At 54.1% G+C, this 20,873-nt stretch overlaps 1 protein-coding gene across 3 annotated transcripts in view; it reads left to right on the plus strand.

Annotated features, from left to right (window-relative positions):
* The first annotated feature begins 218 nt into the window (after positions 1-218).
* The window catches only part of LOC119963575 (clathrin light chain A-like), a 52,478-nt gene continuing 31,823 nt past the window's right edge, over positions 219-20,873 (plus strand). The window contains exons 1-2 of one of the 3 annotated variants that reach the window (XM_038792905.1): positions 219-622; positions 17,227-17,270. In XM_038792905.1, the coding sequence (XP_038648833.1) occupies positions 469-622; positions 17,227-17,270 (198 nt within the window). In that variant the 5' untranslated portion in view covers positions 219-468. The remainder of the gene's footprint in view (positions 623-17,226; positions 17,271-20,873) is intronic. The other 2 variants (XM_038792906.1, XM_038792904.1) reach the window with 2 other exon arrangements.

A 20,873-nucleotide genomic window follows, 5' to 3' on the forward strand; every position in this document is an offset into this window, starting at 1 on the left:
TGCTCCGGATAGTGAGGCTGCTCCGGATAGTGAGGCTGCTCCCGGATAGTGAGGCTGCTCCGGATAGTGAGGCTGCTCCCGGATAGTGAGGCTGCGATAACCGGGGTAGTGAGGCTGCGATAACCAGGTTAGTGAGGTTGCATTAACCAGGCTAGTGAGGCTGCATTAACCAGGTTAGTGAGGTTGCATTAACCAGGCTAGTGAGGCTGCATTAACCAGGTTAGTGAGGTTGCATTAACCAGGCTAGTGAGGCTGCATTAACCAGGTTAGTGAGGTTGCATTAACCAGGCTAGTGAGGCTGCATTAACCAGGTTAGTGAGGTTGCATTAACCAGGTTAGTGAGGTTGCATTAACCAGGTTAGTGAGGTTGCATTAACCAGGTTAGTGAGGCTGCATTAACCAGGTTAGTGAGGTTGCATTGACCAGGTTAGTGAGGTTGCTGTCGGCTGGAAGGAGCGGCGGAGGGAGATGGACATTGCGAATGGATCAGACTCCGGAGCCCAGGAGGACCCAGCTGCCCTCTTCCTGCATCAACATCAGGATGAGCTGGAGGGGCTGGAGAAGGAGGAAGAGGGGATGCTGCAGACTGAGGATGGAGACATACAGGGAGAGAGTCCAGCAGGTGAGACACTAACTGCCCCTTTGTACCCCCAGCAATGCCAGTCAGAGCCAGTGCCCACATGCTGCATGCCCAGAAATCACAACTGGCCCATCACCCTGTCCCCACTCAGCTACAGAATGTGAAACAATCTGTAAATCAGATCAAATAGCAACCCTGGGGAGGCAACAGCTTCATGTCAGACACACAGGAGCTGCCCCACTGCCAGCCAGGGGCAAACCCTGGGGGGACACAGGAGCTGCCCCACTGCCAGCCAGGGGCAAAACCTGGGGGGACACAGTAGCTGCCCCACTGCCAGCCAGGGGCAAACCCTGGGGGGACACAGGAGCTGCCCCACTGCCAACCAGGGGCAAAACCTGGGGGGGACACAGGAGCTGCCCCACTGCCAACCAGGGGCAAAACCTGGGGGGACACAGTAGCTGCCCCACTGCCAACCAGGGGCAAAACCTGGGGGGACACAGTAGCTGCCCCACTGCCAACCAGGGGCAAAACCTGGGGGGACACAGGAGCTGCCCCACTGCCAACCAGGGGCAAAACCTGGGGGGATACAGGAGCTGCCCCACTGCCAACCAGGGGCAAAACCTGGGGGGACACAGTAGCTGCCCCACTGCCAGCCAGGGGCAAAACCTGGGGACACACAGGAGCTGCCCCACTGCCAACCAGGGGCAATTCCATAAAATCACTTCACTTGTTACTTTCCATTTTTCAAAATGGTTGTGCAATGCTGAATTCCCCAAAGTTATTTTCCGAAGGTTATTTCTACCCCCCCCCCCCCCCCCCCCCCCCGGACAGTAGCCTCATTGTGGGTCAGGAATAGAGATGGTGCCAAGGATTAAAACAAAGCAGGAAATAGTGGCGTAATAAAGAGTTCTCTGTAAATGCACAACCTCAGGGGAAATTCTTGTCACAATATTCAGCACAATCATTCTGACTGAGATATTTCTGGTTAAAATGAGGTTTTTTTAAAATGATCTCTGTCTAGATGCCAGTATGTTGGCAAAATTCCAGCTTGTTTTTCTCTCTCTGCTACAGTGACAGATGGGAAGGACGAGTTAATCTTTGTGTTTCTGTGTCCTGTTGCCTAGGAAACCAGCTGAAAGCTGCAAGTGGGGTTGAGGGGAATGTACAGCTCCACATCCTCCAGGCTCTTTGCATCAACCATGATTCCTGCTTCCCAAAAGAGCAATGGAATATCAAAGACACAAAGCTCCGATAAAAAGGAAGCTTTCAAATCACTAATTTAAATGTTGATGGGTTGGATGTTAATGTGTGAGCAGATTTTCCTGTCCAGGCTCTCTCCCAGGCAATCCATCCCACTCCAAAAACATGCAGAAAGGGCAGAATTTCCTGCTGCTGTCTGTCGGGACTATTTCTGGGTCCTGTGCCCAAACATTTCAGCAACGGGCCCACTGTCTATTTTACAGAGAAAACCAGTTGGTTGCTGCCTGTGTATTTGCCATCTGTTTAGCTATTGCAGGGAGGGCAGTGCCCAGGCCGGAAGGTTAATTGGCACAGCCACTGGAAAGGGTGATGGCATCAAGAGGGCTTCACAATATGGAGCTGTCCACCTAAAGGTCCAAATGGATTGGTTTAAATAGTGGTCAGAATCACCAGGGGAGGCGGTGGCACAGTGGTATTGACACTGGACTAGTTACCAGAGACTCAGAGTAATGCTTTGGGGGTCCCAGGTTCAAATCCCGCCTGGAATTGAAAGTCCTAACAATGACCATGAACCATTGCCGATTGTTGTAAAAAACCCATCTGGTTCACTAATGTCCTTTAGGGAAGGAAATCTGCCGTCCTTACCCGGTCTGGCCTACATGGGACTCCAGACCCACAGCAATGTGGTTGCCTCAGAACTGCCCCGGGTTCAATTCCGGCCTCGGGTCACTGTCTGTGTGGAGTCTGCATGTTCTCCCCGTGTGTGTGTGGGTTTCCTCCGGGTGCTCCGGTTTCCTCCCACAGTCCAAAGATGTGCAGGTTAGGTGGATTGGCCATGCTAAAATTGACCCTAAGTTCCCAAAAGGTTAGGTGGGGTTACGGGGATAGGCGTGGGCCTAAGTAGGGTGCTCTTTCCAAGGGTTGGTGCAGACCCGATGGGCCAAATGGCCTCCTTCTGCACTGTAAATTCCATGATCTTGGGGATCAGTGTGCAGGGGGTACGGTTCCAAATGTCCACATATTTGCTGTATACAACTTTTCTGCTTCTTTATACATGAACCTGCTAAGATCATCCAATGATATCCGATCTCGTGCCCTAAAGCCAGCTCTGAGCGATCAGCAGGTTCCTAATGGAGCTGGGACTGTGTAACAGTGACAGACCTGTTTCCCCATTAGACAATCACCGGTAATTAAGGCCATAACATCCATCGTATCCATCGGTGTCCCAGCTCAGACAGGCTGTTTTTCAACATCAGTCCCAGATTCCCAGGAGATCAGGCTGTTTTTCCACAATTTTCCCACTTCCAGGAAAATTGCCCCATAAACTGTATATTAAGTCTATTAAAATGAAGGTGACTTAAACTCACAATTTAAGGTGGCCTTTAGTTGGAGAGCTGAGGGCATCCTGCGTTTTACAGAAAGGGTGTTGTTTGGATTAATTTAGTGGTTCAGCTGGATGTAAACAGCTCCCCAAGAAAGAAATGATGATCTAAACTCGGTGTGCGAAGTAGCATTATAAACTTTGCAGATACAGTGAAAGTTGGAAAAGTAATAAACCATAAGATAGGCTCCAGGATGAGATTGGTAGGGTGGTGAAATGGGCAGATGGACACGTGGGATGTGATGCAGCACAGTGGTATGATTTGGAAAAGTGTAGGGAAGCAGAGGAACTGTGATGACCATTTGCTGCAACAGTGATGTCCCCAAGGCCCTCTGCTCATTTCTCTACACCTCACAGTCTGCAATATTTTTCTGTTCTGAACAATATGACTAAGGAAAAGAATACATGAGGTGGAGTCTCGTTGCCTCTCTCGTGTGCGCTTAAAGAAAATGTGAGACCTGTTCCTCAAGGATTTTGGAAGTTGAGATTCCAGCTCTGCTACCATCATCACTGAAAAGTCATTGTTTCCATGGTTGGTGAGGGCTTGGAGCATCATGAAGAGATGTCGTTATGTATCAATTTCTGTGAAGCACTTTCTGACATTGTGCAAGTTAAAGGCGGTATATAAATACAATTTGTTGTTAATCGCACAAGAAGTAAAGGAATTCACTCGGTGCACAGGTGAAATCAGAAATCTGTGAACTTCACTTGCTGTGCCAAGGATTGGTTGTGATTTCAGAAGAGGGCACTGCACGGCAGCACAGTGGTTAGCATTGTTGCTTCACAGCTCAAGGGTCCCAGGTTCAATTCCCGGCTTGGGTCACTGTCCAGAGTCTGCACGTTCTCCCCGTGTCTGCGTGGGTTTCCTCCGGGTGCTCCGGTTTCCTCCCACAAGTCCCGAGGGATGTGCTTGTTGGGTGAATTGGACATTCTGAATTCTCCCTCTGTGTACCCGAACAGGCGCCTGAATGTGGTGACTAGGGGATTTTCACAGTAACTTCATTGCAGTGTTTTTGCTGCTGCTGGCCTTTTTTCTATCATTCTGCCAGGAGATCTAGGAATGGTTGCCAGCTCCTGAAAAACCCCTGCACTGACCCCCTTAGGGCACATTTCACCCTCTCCAATTTAATGAACCCCGCCATATCGTTGACCCAGGCCTCCACGCTTGGGGGCCTCGCATCCTTCCACTGAAGAAGAATCCTCCGCCGGGCTACTAGGGACGCAAAGGCCAGAACACCGGCCTCTTTCGCCTCCTGCATTCCCGGCTCCACTGCAACCCCAAATATTGCGAGTCCCAAGCCTGGATTGACCCTGGTTCCTACCACCCTCGATACCGTCCTTGCTACACCCTTCCAAAATTCCCCCAGTGCTGGGGATGCCCAGAACATGTGGACATGGTCTGCTGGGCTCCCTAATATACCTGTCCTCGGTCCCAGAAAACCGGCTCATCCTTGTCCCGGTCATATGAGCCCTATGCAGTACCTTAAACTGTATGAGTCTAAGCCTCACACACGAAGAGGAGGAGTTCACCCTTTCTAGGGCATCCGCCCACGTCCCCTCCTCAATCTCCTCACCCAGCTCCTCCTCCCATTTATCTTTCAGCTCCTCCACCGAGGCCTCGTCTACCTCCTGCATCACCTGGTACACTTCCGAGATCCTCCCCTCTCCAACCCATACCCCCGAGAGCACCCTGTCCTGGACCCCACGCGGCGGCAGCCGAGGGAACCCCGCCACCTGCCGCCTGACAAACGCCCTCGCTTGCATGTACCTAAAGGTGTTCCCCGAGGGAAGCCCAAACTTCCCTTCCAGCTCACCCAGGCTCGCAAACTTCCCATCTACAACAGGTCCCCCAGCCTCCTGACACCTGCCCTGTGCCAACTCAGGAACCCGCCATCAATTCTCCCCGGAACAAACCGGTGGTTCCCCCGTATCAGGGACCCCATCGAGGCCCCCACCTCCCCCCTGTGCCGCCTCCATTGCCCCCAAATCTTGAGGGTAGCTGCCACCACCGGGCTCGTGGTATACCTCGCCGGAGGGAGCGGCAGCGGCGCCGTTACCAGCGCTTCCAGGCTTGTGCCCACACAGGATGCCATCTCCATCCTCTTCCATGCCGCCCCTTCCCCGTCCATTACCCACTTACGCACCATCGCTGCGTTGGCAGCCCAATAATACCCACGGAGGTTGGGCAGCGCCAGCCCCCCCCCCCCCCCCCCCCCCCCCCCCCATCCCTGCCCCGCTCCAAGAACACCTTTCTCACCCTCGGAGTCCCGTGTGCCCACACAAACCCCGTAATGCTCCTGTTAACCCGCCTGAAAAAAGCCTTCGGGATAAGGATGGGGAGGCACTGGAACAGGAACAGAAACCTCGGGAGCACCGTCATCTTGACGGACTGCACCCTACCCGCCAAAGACAGCGGCAGCATGTCCCACCTCTTAAACTCCTCCTCCATTTGCTCCATCAGCCTTGTGAGGTTTAGCTTATGCAAGGCCCCCCAGCTCCTGGCCACCTGAACCCCCAAGTACCTGAAGCTCCTCTCCGCCCTTATCAGTGGGAGCCTCCCAATCCCCCCCTCCTGGTACCCCAGGTGTACCACAAACAGCTCGCTTTTCCCAAAGTTAAGCTTATACCCTGAGAAATCCCAAATTCCAGGAGAATCCCCATCACCACCGGCATTCCCCCACCGGGTCCGCCACATACAACAAAAGGTCGTCCGCGTAGAGCGACACTCGGTGCTCCTCCCCACCCCGGACCAGCCCCCTCCAATCCCCCGACTCCCTCAGCGCCAGGGGTTCAATTGCCAGGGCAAAAAGCAAGGGGGACAAGGGACACCCGTTCCTCGTCCCTCGGTATAACCGAAAATACTCCGACCTCCTCTTATTCGTGGCCACACATGCCATCGGGGCCTCATACAAACAGCCTCACCCAACTGACAAACCCCTCCCCAAACCCGAACCTTTCCAGCACCTCCCACAAGTACCCCCACTCGACCCTATCGAAGGCCTTCTCCACGTCCAACGCCACCACCATCTCTGCCTCCCCTTCCACCGCCGGCATCATAATAACGTTCAAGAGCCTCCGTATAATAGTGTTCAGCTGCCTCCTGTTCACAAACCCCGTTTGATCCTCGTGGATAACCTGCGGCACACAGTCCTCTATCCTCGTGGTTAAAATCTTTGCCAACAGCTTGCCGTCTACATTTAACAGTAAGATCGGCCTGTATGACCCACACTGCAGGGGATCCTTGTCCCGCTTAAGGATCAAGGAAATCAGCGCCCGAGACATCGTCGGGGGCAAAACCCCCCCCCCCCCCCTTGCCTCATTAAAGGTCCTAACCAACAGGGGGCCCAACAGGTTTGCATACATCTTATAGAATTCGACCAGGAACCCATCCGGCCCCGGCGCCTTCCCCTGACTGCATGTTCCCTATCCCTTTGACGAGCTCCTCTAGCTCAACTGGTGCCCCCAGTCCCTCCACCCGTCCCTCCTCCACCCTCGGGAATCTCAGCCGGTCCAAAAAGCGCCCCAGCCCCCCCTCCTCCGCTGGGGGTTCGGACCGATACAGTTCCTCATAAAAGTCCCTGAAGACCCCATTAATGTCTACCCCCCTCCGCACCACATTTCTTCCCTGATCCTTAACACCACCAATCTCCCTAGCCGCATCCCGCTTACGGAGCTGGTGTGCCAGCATCCTGCTCGCCTTCTCCCCATACTCGTACACCGCACCCTGAGCCTTTCTCCATTGAGCCTCCGCCTTTCTGGTGGTTAGCAAGTCGAACTCAGCCTGGAGACTACGCCGCTCCCTCAGCAATCCCTCCTCCGGAGCCTCCGCGTATCTCCTGTCCACCCTCACCCTCTCCCCCACCAGTCTCTCCCTCTCTCTCTGCTCTCTCCTCTCCCTGTGGGCTCGAAGGGAGATCAACTCCCACCTAACCAGCGCCTCCCAGACCGTCCCCACTCGGACCTCCCCATTGTCATTGGCCTCCAGGTACCTCTCGATACACCTCCGAACCCGCCCGCCCACCTCCTCATCCGCCAGCAGCCCCACCTCCAAGCGCCACAACGGGCGCTGGTCTCTCTCCTCCCCCAGCTCGAGGTCCACCCAGTGCGGGGCATGGTCCGAAATGGCTATCGCCGAATATTCAGCATCCTCCACCCTCGCAATCAGCGCCCTACTCATAATGAAAAAATCAATCAGGGAGTAGGCCTTATGCACATGGGAGAAGTATGAAAATTCCCTGGCCCTCGGCCTCGCAAACCTCCCAAGGATCCACCCCTCCCATCTGGTCCATAAACCCCCTCAGCACCTTAGCCGCCGCAGGCCTCCTACCCGTCCTGGAACTGGATTGATCCAGTGGCGGATCCAGCACCGTGTTGAAATCCCCCCCCCCCATTACCAAGCCCCCCGCCTCCAAATCTGGAATCCGGCCCAACATGCGCCGCATGAAACCCGCATCATCCCAATTCGGGGCGTATACATTGACCAGCACCACCCGCTCCCCTTGCAGCTTGCAGCTTACCATCACATACCTCCCGCCGCTGTCTGCCACCACAATCGACGCCTCAAACGACACCCTCTTCCCCGGCTGTAACAGGCCAAGCTTGACCCCCTTCTTGTGGAGCACTGCCTTCGCCCGGTTAAACCCAGCCCTTCACTTCACCACCTCCGCACTCCAGTCCTGGTAGATCCTGATCTCCGCATTCTCCCACTTGCTACTCCTCTCCTTCTTTGCCCAACGCAGCGCACACTCACGGTCAACGAAGCGGTGAAATCGGACCAGCACCGCCCGAGGCGGCTCGTTCGGCCTGGGCTTCCTCAACAGCACTCGATGGACACCCTCCAGCTCCAAGGGTCCCTGGAACGACCCCGCGCCCATTAGTGAGTTCAGCATCAGGACCACGTAGGCCCCCAAATCCGAACCTTCCAGCTTCTCTGGGAGGCCCAGAATCCGCAGGTTCTTCCGATGGGCCCGGTTCTCCATCTCCTCCATCCTCGCTGACCACTTCTTATGGAGCGCCTCGTGCGACTCCACCTTCACCGCCAGGCCTAGGAGTTCGTCGTCGCTCTCCGAGGCCTTTTGCCGAAGCTCTCGGATCTCCGCACCCTGAACCGTCTGGGTCGCCATGAGCTTGTCCAGCGAGGCCTTAAGCGGTTCCAGAATCTCTGCCTTCAGCTCCCTGAAGGAGCGCTGAAGCAGCTCCTGCTGCTCCCGCGCCCACTGCTGCCACGCTGCTGATTCCCCGCCCACCGCCATCTTGCCTTTCCTGCCTTGCACCTTTCTCTGCTCCAAAGCCAAGTTTCTGACCGCTCCGCTCCTAGTCCAGGCCATCCATCGGCGGAGAATCTTAGAGGATGTGTTCCCACACGGGCAAAGTCCAAACAGCCCCGCTATGGGCCCTTAAAGGAGCCCAAAAGACCAAAAATAGCGGCAGCTACCGAACGTGCGGCTTAGCTCCCCATCACCGCAACCAGAAGTCTCTTCATTGCAGTGTTAATGTAAGCCTACTTGTGACGCTAATAGAGATGATGGTTATTATTATGTGGTATGGGTGTCAGACCTGCTCCCTGTTAGGCAATCTCCCATTCGGATCTCTGCAAACATCCTAAGCAGGTTTGTCTGCAGGGAGCAACTTCACAAAACGTATCCTATTCTGCCACGAAAAGCAATGACATAAGGGCCGTAGGAAAAGGCAATAGAACATTTCTAAAGGGATAGAACTGAAAGCACGGACGCCTGTCAAGTCCTCGTTAGACTGCACTTGGGGTATGATGGACAATTCTGCTCTCCCTTTGAAAACAGGATAGAGAGGCACTGGAGAGGTTAAAAAGCTGAAACCAGAACGCTGAGGAAAATCAGGAAAGATTAAAGAGCTGAGCCTCTCTCCTCTGGAAAAGCGAAGGATGGGGCTGCCCATGTGGAGGGTTATTTTATATTAAGAAAAGGTTTGACAAGGTAAACCGAGCAAAAGGAGTGGGCCAGGACTATGAGGTAATCTTTTTCTTCAGAAAATATTTCACTGAGGCATTTATAATTTTAACAATTTTAAACATCAAGTTTCAACAAAAACACAACAATATAACCAACAAACCCCCTGGGCACAAACCCCAGCCAACATGGCTGACACAACCGTGCCACCTTCTCAGCCCCCCCGATGAACCATCAATCGAACGTGAGACGAGTTGCTGTACAAAAGTTAGGCTTTAATAAGCTAGAACTTAGCCCTGCGGCCGACTACAGTAAATGGACGACCGCCGGGCGTTCTGACTATTTATACCTCGGTATGGAGGCGTGGTTAACTCAGCCTCTCGACCAGTCGGAGAGCCGTCACATGACTGGTCTCAACCAATCGGTCGAGAGGCACATGACCGATCAGGGCCAATGGTAAGCCGGTGTTCTTCACCAATGGCAGACAGCTATGCAAATCATACCACCACACCCCCTCTGTTAGTTCTCCTGTCCTTCCTCGTCTCTCCCATGCCTCCCTTCCCCACCCCCTGCTGACGGCTTGATTTTCCTCGAAGAAGTCGATGAACGGCTGCCACCTCCGGGCCAATCCCCCTCGAGGCAAATTTAATTTTCCTCGAGTCTGAGAAACCCGTCATGTCGCTAACCCCACACCCCCGACATCGGGAGCTCCGAGTCCCTCCATCCCAGTCAGATCCGTCTCCGGGCCACCAGGGAGGCAAAGGCCAGGACGTCGGCCTCTCTCGCCCCCTGGGTTCCCGGGTCTTCCGACACATTGAAGATTGCCACCTCTGGACTCGGCACCACCCTCATTTGTAAAACCTCTGACACGACGACAAACCCCTGCCAGAAACCCCTCAGCCTTCGACACGCCCAAAACATATGGACACAGTTCTCAGGACTCCCCGCACAGCGCCCACACCTATCCTCCTACACCTCCTCGAAGAACCTGCTCAGCCGGGCCACAGTCATGTGCGCCCTGTGGACCACCTTAAACTGTATCAGGCTGAGCCTGGCGCACGGCGAGGACGCATTAACTCTCCTCAGGACCTCCTCCCATAACCCGGCCTCCAACACCCCACCCAGCTCCTCTTCCCACTTTCTCTTCACCTCCCCTATCGGGGCTCCCTCCCACTCCATCAGCTAACTGTAAGGTAATCTTACACACAAACACACAAACATTCTGTGTGTGAGATTACCTTATAGTTAGCAATTGGGGGCAGCACGGTAGCATTGTGGATAGCACAATCGCTTCACAGCTCCAGGGTCCCAGGTTCGATTCCGGCTTAGGTCACTGTCTGTGCGGAGACTGCACATCCTCCCCGTGTTTGCGTGGGGTTTCCTCCGGGTGCTCCGGTTTCCTCCCACAGTCCAAAGATGTGCAGGTTAGTTGGATTGGCCATGCTAAATTGCCCTTAGTGTCCAAAATTGCTCTTAGTGTTGGGTGGGGTTACTGGGTTATGGGGATAGGGTGGAGGTGTTGACCTTGGGTAGGGCGCTCTTTCCAAGAGCCGGTGCAGACTCGATGGGCTGAATGGCCTCCATCTGCACTGTAAATTCTGTGATTCATATGAATTACAATCTCAACCCCACATTCCGGCCGACCCCGATAACCTTTCACTTCCTTGTTAATCAAGAAGCTGCCTTAAAAATATCCAAAGTCTCTGATTCCAACTGCGTTTTGAGGAAGAAGGGGCGGGATTCTCCCCGACCGGGCGGGGCGGGCTGTCCCATCACCGAGGAACAGCGTGAACCACTCCTCCGTCCGGCCGCCTGGAAGGTGCGGAATCCTCCGGGTGAGAGAGGGTGGGTGGGGAGTGGGTGTGGAGAGGGTGGGTGGGGAGAGGGTGGGTGGGGAGAGGGTGGGTGCGGAGAGGGTGGAGAGGGTGACCGCACCCACCCTCTCTACACCCACCCTCTCCCCACCTTCTCCCTCTCCCCACCCACCCTCTCCACCCACCCTCTCCACCCTCTCCGCACCCACCCTCTCCCACCCACCCTCTCCGCACCCACCCTCTCCCCACCCTCTCCCCACCCACCCTCTCCGCACCCACCCTCTCCCCACCCACCCTCTCCCCACCCACCCTCTCCGCACCCACCCTCTCCCCACCCACCCTCTCCGCACCCACCCTCTCCCCACCCACCCTCTCCGCACCCACCCTCTCCCCACCCACCCTCTCCCCACCCACCCTCTCCCGATCCTCACCCACCCTCTCCCACCCTCTCCCCACCCACCCTCTCCGCACCCACCCTCTCCCCACCCTACTCCCCACCCTCTCCGCACCCACCCTTCGCCCCACCCACCCTCTCCCCACCCACCCTCTCCCACCCACCCTCTCCGCCCCCACCCTCTCCCACCCTCTCCCCACCCTCTCCCACCCACCCTCTCCACACCCACCCTCTCCACCCCCACCCTCTCCCCACCCACCCTCTCCCCACCCACCCTCTCCCACCCACCCTCTCCGCATCCACCCCCCTCTCCCCACCCACCCTCTCCCCACCCCCCTCTCCGCACCCACCCTCTCCACACCCACCCTCTCCACACCCACCCCTCTCCCACCCACCCACCCTCCCCACCCTCTCCCCACCCACCCTCTCCCACCCACCCTCTCCACACCCACCCTCTCCACCCTCTCCCTCTCCCTCTCCACACCCACCCCTCTCCACACCCACCCACCCTCTCCCCACCCACCCTCTCCCCCCCCCCTCTCCACACCCACCCTCTCCACCCTCTCCCTCTCCACACCCACCCTCTCTCCCACCCACCCACCCTCCCCCACCCACCCTCTCCGCACCCACCCTCTCCCACCCACCCTCTCCACCTCTCCCTCTCCACACCCACCCTCTCTCCCCCCACCCACCACCCTCTCCCCCCACCCTCTCCACCCTCTCCCTCTCCCACCCACCCTCTCCCCACCCACCCTCTCCCCACCCACCCTCTCCACCCTCTCCCTCTCCACACCCACCCTCTCTCCACACCCACCCACCCTCTCCCCACCCACCCTCTCCCCACCCACCCTCTCCCCACCCACCCTCTCCCTGTCCCCACCCTCTCCATTTGTTTGGAGCGTGTGGAGTTTCTCCCCGTTCTCGCCCACACTGAGGGGACACAATGCTCCGGCTTCGCTGCAGCGCAGTGTGGCCAGTGAAAGCCAGGAGACCCCATTCCCGGGATCTACGCCCAACGCCTCGTCAGATTCAACGCAGTCTCGCTAGACGGTGCAAGGGGAATCCTGCCCACAATGGGCGGGGTCACATTTTGGCAAATTTGCATGTGGGGCAAGGCCTTAATCCTCACTCCCATTTGCAGATTCCCGGGGAGCCTGGTACGGGAATCGAACCGTGCTGCTGGTCTGCTTTAAAAGCCAGCGATTTAGCCCAGTGAGCTAAACCAGCCCCTGTGCATCTGAGCAAAAGACAAGACTGAGGCATTCGCAACAATCTTCAGCCAGAAGTGCCGAGTGGATGATCCATCTCGGTCTCCTCCGGAGGCCCCAGCATCACAGATGTCAGTCTTCAGCCAATACGATTCACTCCAGGTGATATCGAGAAACGGCTGAAGGTACTGGATACTGAAAGGCTCTGGGCCCTGACAATATCCCAGCAATAGTACTGAAGTCATGTTCTCCAGAACTTGCCGCCCCCCTAGCCAAGCTGTTCCAGTACAGCAACAACACTGACATCTACCCGGCAATGTGGGAAATTGCCCAGGTGTGTCCTGTACACAAGAAACAGGACAAATCCAACCCAGCCAATTACCACCCTATCAGTCTACTCTCCATCATCAGCAAAGTGATGGAAGGAGTCATCAACAGTGCTATCAAGCGGCATTTACTCAGCAATACCTGCTGACTGACACTCAGTTTGGGTTCTGCCAGGGTCACTCAGCTCCTGACCTCATTACAGCCTTGGTTCAAAGGACAATAGAGCTGAATGGCAGAGGTGAGAGTGACTGCCTTTGACATCAAGGCAGCATTTGACCGAGTAAGGCCTTAAAGAGCCCTAGCTAAACTGGAGTCAATGGGAATCAGGGGGAAAACTCTCCGCTGATGGAACAAAGAACAAAGAAAATTACAGCACAGGAACAGGCCCTTCGGCCCTCCCAGCCTGCGCCAATCCAGATCTTTTATCTAAACCTGTCGCCTATTTTCCAAGGATCTACTTCCCTCTGTTCCCGCCCATTCATATATCTGTCTAGATGCATCTTAAATGATGCTATCGTGCCCACCTCTACCACCTCTGCTGGCAAAGCGTTCCAGGCACCCACCACCCTCTGCGTAAAAAACTTTCCACGCATATCTCCCTTGAACTTTCCCCCTCTCACCTTGAAATCGTGACCCCTTGTAATTGACACCCCCAATCTTGGAAAAAGCTTGTTGCTATCCACCCTGTCCATACCTCTCAATATTTTGTAGACCTCAATCAGGTCCACCCTCAACCTCCGTCTTTCCAACGAAAACAATCCTAATCTACTCAACCTGTCTTCATAGCTAGCACCCTCCATACCAGGCAACATCCTGGTGAACCTCCTCTGCACCCTCTCCAAAGCATCCACATCCTTCTGGTAATGTGGTGACCAGAACTGCATGCAGTATTCCAAATGTGGCCTAACCAAAGTCCTATACAACTGTAACATGACCTGCCAACTCTTGTACTCAATACCCCGTCTGATGAAGGCAAGCATGCTGTATGCCCTCTTGACCACTCTATCGACCTGCGTTGCCACCTTCAGGGTACAATGGACCTGAACTCCCAGATCTCTCTGTACATCAATTTTCCCCAGGACTCTTCCATTGATTGTATAGTCCGCTCTTGAATTAGATCTTCCAAAATGCAGCACCTCGCATTTACCTGGATTGAACTCCATCTGCCATTTCTCTGCCCAACTCTCCAATCTATCTATATTTTGCCGTAGTCATTTGATATTTTGATGGAATCATACCCGGCACAAAGGAAGATGGTTGTGATGGTTGGAGGTCAATCATCTCAACTCCAGGACATCACTGCAGGAGTCCCTCAGAGTCGTGTCCTCGGCCCAACCATCTTCAGCTGCTTCATCGATGACCTCCCTTCCATCATAAGGCCAGAAGCGGGGATGTTTGTGGATGACTGCACAATGTTCAGCACCTTTTGTCACTCCTCAGATATTGAAGCAGTCCATGTCCAAATGCAGCAAGACCTGGACAAGATCCAGGCTTTGGCAAGTTACATTTGTGCCACACGAGTGCCAGGCAATGACCATCTCCTACAAGAGAGGATCTAACCATCGCCCCTTGACATTCAATGGCATTACCATCGCTGAATCCCCACAATCAACATCCTGGGGGTTACCATTGATCAGAAACTGAACTGGACCCAGCCACATTAATACTGGACAGATGTTGCCATTCCTTCAGTGTCGCTGGGTCAAAATCCTGGACCTCTATCCCTAACAGCACAGTGGGTGTACCTGCAATCCAAGGACTGCAGCGGTTCAAGAAGGCAGCTCATCACCACCTCCTGAAGGGCAACTAGGGATGGGCAATAAATACTGACCTAGCCAGCGACGCCCACATCCCATAAATGAGTTTTTAAAAGCTTGGGTGAGATAGAGGAACAAAGGAACCTCGGAGAACAAATACAGTAATCACTAAACGGGGCTGGTGTAGCACAGTGGGCTAAACAGCTGGTTTGTGATACAGAATAAGGCCAGCAGCGTGGGTTCAATTCCCATACCAGCCTCCCCGAACAGGCGCCGGAATGTGGTGACTAGGGGCTTTTCAAAGTAACTTCATTGAACCCTACTTGTGACAATAAGCGATTATTATTATAAAAGTTACTCCACAGGTTTGCAAAATGATTAATAATCAAACCAAACTCTAGGTTCTGTTTCTAGAGGAATTGAATTGAAAAGTAGGGAAGTTATGTTAAAGCAGTATTGAACCTTGGTCAGAATTTTGCGTGCAGTTCCAGATGCTATATTATAAACAGCATATTGAGGCTCTGGAGAGGGTGCAGAGAAGATCCAAAAGGTCGGGTTTCAGAAACGCTCGGTCTACGTTCCAGGAATGACAGCCTGGGTCTCTTATCTATTGAAAAATGGTTAACGAGTGACCTAATCGAGGTCTTTAAAGTTAGGAATGGTTTTGGTCGAGGGGATACACAGAGAATATTTCCTCTTGTGGGAAGAGTAGAACGAGAGGCCGTTCAGATGAGAGTCACCAGGAAATCCAATCGGGAATTCAGGAGAAGCCTCTTTACCCAGAGAGGGAGAGAATGCGGAACTCGCTCCCACAGGGAGTGGGTGAAGCAAATAATATAAATGCATTAAAGGAGAAGCCGGACAGGCAGCTGAGAGAGAAGTGATTAGAGGGTGACGATGGTAGGTTTAGATGTGGAAAGATGGGAGGAGGTTCAGGTGGAGCAGAAACACCAGCTTCAGTTGGGCCGAATGGCCTGTTGTACTGGATATCCTCTGTAATCGGATGTTTCTCCCAGCCCTTTGAGCAACTTATTTATTCTTCTGAACACTTGGTTCCCACTCCGCTGCCAAGTTAATTTAAATCCTCCCCAACAGCACAGTCAAACGGCCCGAGGTGACATTGATTTCTGCTGTTTTTGGGACAATCTGTCCATCAGGAGAGGTCCCACCCCATTGGGGTAAGTGCCAATACCCCTGGAATAAAATGCTCTCCTCCTGCACCATCTCTCCAGCCAGGTATTGATCAGGGCTATTCTGTTACTTCTATACTCACTAACGCATAGCATCAAGAGTAATCCGAAGATTAGTACTTGAGGATTAGTGTCTGAGGATTAGTAGTTGAGGTAAATAACATCGATATGTTTGCAGGGAAATGACAGAAACACCTAAAGGTGAAAGAAATAGTTGGCAATGTCGATAGGCTGAGATGTAATAGGCTGGGAGCAGGCTCGAGTATGAAGCTGCAATAAATGGTCTGTGTCTGGGTTGTAAATTCTATGTTTCATTTGGCAATTCAGTGAGAATAACAATGACCATTTAGCGACATCTAATCTATATTAGTAATTTATTAACTAATTTTCTGAATTGATGAATTGCCTGAATTTAATGTTTATTTTGATATAAATAAACAGGGTGACTGATTACCACAACCTGCTCAGGTTCAACCTATTAGTGGAAAACCTGTGAGATAGATTCACAATATCTGGCGGTCTGACATTTATAATAAGTGTTCATGCATTTTAATAAGTAGTTTTGTGTTTTCCTTTTCTGTGGCCCAAAGAGACAGCAGTTATACAATGAAGATTCACTGAGTGTTGGGTAACAAGAGTTCAGTTAAACTGGTTTATATTTAGCTCTGTTTAACGCGTTAAGATGGATTATCCTGTCCAATTCCAAATTACAACCTCCTGACAATAAATGGTGCTAATTTATATTGGGCCAGAATTTGTAGTCAAAATAACAGTGAGGCTGACAGCACTTTCTGTTAATTATGGTAAATGCCAAAGGCAACTTCAGGCATGGGATAGAGGGATGATTAAATCGAGGAATTTAACGCTGCTCCATTACTTAGAACATAGAACATAGAACAGTACAGCACAGAACAGGCCCTTCGGCCCTCAATGTTGTGCCGAGCCATGATCACCCTACTTAAACCCACGTATCCACCCTATACCCGTAACCCAATAACCCGCCCCTTAACCTTACTTTTTAGGACACTACGGGCAATTTAGCATGGCCAGTCCACCTAACCTAAGATGATTTCACAGGTCGGCGCAACATCGAGGGCCGAAGGGCCCGTACTGTGCTGTAATGTTCTATGTTCTATGTTCTAACCCGCACATCTTTGGACTGTGGGAGGAAACCGGAGCACCCGGAGGAAACCCACGCACACACGGGCCACGCACACACATTGTTAGTGTGTGAGCGTGTGTGTGAATGTGTGTATGTATGTGGGTGTGTGAGTGTGTGTGATTGAGAGTGTGTGGGTCAGTGTCAGTATGAGTGTGTGTTCACTGATTAGGTTAAGTGAAATTGTTCTTGTGCATTTTTCAAACGGAAAGCAGCTTGAATGGCTGCAGATCCTGTTTATCTGTCAGTGCTGTGTGTTTCACTAACCATCATGTGGTCCTATTCTTTTCAGAGGTAACTGATGAACTGGATGGTGTTAATGGAGAACTGTGTCAGGTATGTTACAATTTGCTGTGCCCTTGTGATTTTTTATCCCTGAGAATGTGTGTGGGCTGATCCTAGACTTTGGTGGACAAGCCACAATTTCAGTGTTTGCGGATGACATGAAGTTGGAATTAATTGTGAGGAGAATGATGTCAAACTTCACAAGGAAATGGACAGGTTGGAGGATAGGCACCAAGCGGCAAATATCATTTAATGCAGAGAAATGTGAAGCAATTCATTGTAGTGGGAAGAATATGGAGAGATAATAGAAAATAAAGCACAATTCCAAAGGGGGGGGGGGGGGGGGGGAGCAGAGGGATCTGGGGTATAAGTGGTTAAGAATGCATTTGGGATCCTGGGTTTGATCAATAGGGGATAGAATACAAAATGCAGGAAGTTGTGATAAACATTTAACGCTGGGCTCCACACTTCAGCAACGATGTGAAGACATTAGAGAGAGCTGCCGAAAAGCTTCATCAGAATGGTTCCAGCGATGAGGAAGTACGGTTACATGGATAGTTGGAGCAGGTGGAGATGTTTTCCTGGGAGAAGAGGAAGGTGAGAGGAGACTTGAGCAAGATGTTCAAAATCATGAGCAGTCTGGACAGAGTAGACGGGAAGAAAGTGTTCCGATTTGTGGAAGGATTGAGAAACACAAGGCAACAGATGGGGGGGGGGCATGTGACACAGTGGTTAGCACTGCTGCCTCACAGTGCCAGGGACCCGGGTTAACACTGCTGCCTCACAGTGCCAGGGACCCGGGTTAACACTGCTGCCTCACAGAGCCAGGGACCCGGGTTAACACTGCTGCCTCACAGTGCCAGGGACCCGGGTTAACACTGCTGCCTCACAGTGCCAGGGACCCGGGTTAACACTGCTGCATCAGTGCCAGTGACCCGGGTTAACACTGCTGCCTCACAGTGCCAGGGACCCGGGTTAACACTGCTGCCTCACAGTGCCAGGGACCCGGGTTAACACTGCTGCCTCGCAGTGCCAGGGACCCGGGTTAACACTGCTGCCTCACAGTGCCAGGGACCCGGGTTAACACTGCTACCTCACAGTGCCAGGGACCCGGGTTAACACTGCTGCATCAGTGCCAGTGACCCGGGTTAACACTGCTGTCTCACAGTGCCAGGGATCCGGGTTAACAGTGCTGTCTCACAGTGCCAGGGACCCGGGTTAACAGTGCTGTCTCACAGTGCCAGGGACCCGGGTTAGCACTGCTGTCTCACAGCGCCAGGGACCCGGGTTAACACTGCTGCCTCACAGTGCCAGGGACCCGGGTTAACACTGCTGTCTCACAGTGCCAGGGACCCGGGTTAACACTGCTGCCTCACAGTGCCAGGGACCCGGGTTAACACTGCTGTCTCACAGTGCCAGGGACCCGGGTTAACACTGCTGCCTCACAGTGCCAGGGACCCGGGTTAACATTGCTGCCTCACAGTGCCAGGGACCTGGGTTAACACTGCTGCCTCGCAGTGCCAGGGACCCGGGTTAACACTGCTGTCTCACAGTGCCAGGGACCCGGGTTAACACTGCTGCCTCACAGTGCCAGGGACCCGGGTTAACACTGCTGCCTCGCAGTGCCAGGGACCCGGGTTAACACTGCTGTCTCACAGTGCCAGGGACCCGGGTTAACACTGCTGCCTCATAGTGCCAGGGTCCCGGGTTAACACTGCTGCCTCACAGTGCCAGGGACCCGGGTTAACACTGCTGCTTCACAGTGCCAGGGTCCCGGGTTAACACTGCTGCCTCACAGTGCCAGGGACCCGGGTTAACACTGCTGTCTCACAGTGCCAGGGACCCGGGTTAACACTGCTGTCTCACAGTGCCAGGGATCCGGGTTAGCCCTGCTGTCTCACTGTGCCAGGGACCTGAGTTAACACTGCTGTCTCACAGTGCCAGGGACCCGGGTTAACACTGCTGCCTCACAGTGCCAGGGACCCCGGGTTAACACTGCTGCCTCACAGTGCCAGGGACCCCGGGTTAACACTACTGTCTCACAGTGCCAGGGACCCGGGATAACACTGCTACCTCACAGTGCCTGGGACCCAGGTTAAAGCTGCTGCCTCACAGTGCCAGGGACCCGGGTTAACACTGCTGCCTCACAGTGCCAGGGACCCGGGTTAACACTGCTGCCTCACAGTGCCAGGGACCCGGGTTAACACTGCCCTCTCACAGTGCCAGGGACCCTGGTTAACACTGCTGTCTCACAGTGCCACGGATCCGGGTTAACACTGCTGCCTCACAGTGCCAGGGACCCCGGGTTAACACTACTGTCTCACAGTGCCAGGGACCCGGGATAACACTGCTGCCTCACAGCGCCAGGGACCCGGGTTAACACTGCTGCCTCACAGTGCCAGGGACCCGGGTTAACACTGCCCTCTCACAGTGCCAGGGACCCGGGTTAGCACTGCTGTCTCACAGTGCCACGGATCCGGGTTAACACTGCTGCCTCACAGTGCCAGGGACCCGGGTTAACACTGCTGTCTCACAGTGGCAGGGACCCGGGTTAACACTGCCCTCTCACAGTGCCAGGGACCCTGGTTAACACTGCAGTCTCACAGTGCCAAGGACCCGGGTTAACACTGCTGTCTCACAGTGCCACGGATCCGGGTTAACACTGCTGCCTCACAGTGCCAGGGACCCGGGTTAACACTGCTGCCTCACAGTGCCAGGGTCCCGGGTTAACACTGCTGCCTCACAGTGCCAGGGACCCGGGTTAACACTGCTGTCTCACAGTGCCAGGGTCCCGGGTTAACACTGCTGCCTCACAGTGCCAGGGACCCGGGTTAACACTGCTGCCTCACAGTGCCAGGGTCCCGGGTTAACACTGCTGCCTCACAGTGCCAGGGACCCGGGTTAACACTGCTGTCTCACAGTGCCAGGGACCCGGGTTAACACTGCAGTCTCACTGTGCCAGGGACCTGAGTTAACACTGCTGTCTCGCAGTGCCAGGGACCCGGGTTAACACTGCTGCCTCATAGTGCCAGGGTCCCGGGTTAACACTGCTGCCTCACAGTGCCAGGGACCCGGGTTAACATTGCTGTCTCACAGTGCCAGGGACCCTGGTTAACACTGCTGCCTCACAGTGCCAGGGACCCGGGTTAACATTGCTGTCTCACAGTGCCAGGGACCCTGGTTAACACTGCTGCCTCACAGTGCCAGGGATCCGGGTTAACACTGCTGCCTCACAGTGCCAGGGACCCCGGGTTAACACTACTGTCTCACAGTGCCAGGGACCCGGGATAACACTGCTGCCTCACAGTGCCTGGGACCCAGGTTAAAGCTGCTGCCTCACAGTGCCAGGGACCCGGGTTAACACTGCTGCCTCACAGTGCCAGGGACCCGGGTTAACACTGCTGCCTCACAGTGCCAGGGACCCGGGTTAACACTGCCCTCTCACAGTGCCAGGGACCCTGGTTAACACTGCTGTCTCACAGTGCCACGGATCCGGGTTAACACTGCTGTCTCACAGTGCCAGGGACCCCGGGTTAACACTACTGTCTCACAGTGCCAGGGACCCGGGATAACACTGCTACCTCACAGTGCCTGGGACCCAGGTTAAAGCTGCTGCCTCACAGTGCCGGGGACCCGGGTTAACACTGCTGCCTC

The sequence above is a fragment of the Scyliorhinus canicula genome, chromosome 3 (assembly GCF_902713615.1).
Source record: "Scyliorhinus canicula chromosome 3, sScyCan1.1, whole genome shotgun sequence".
Lineage (NCBI taxonomy): Eukaryota > Metazoa > Chordata > Chondrichthyes > Carcharhiniformes > Scyliorhinidae > Scyliorhinus > Scyliorhinus canicula.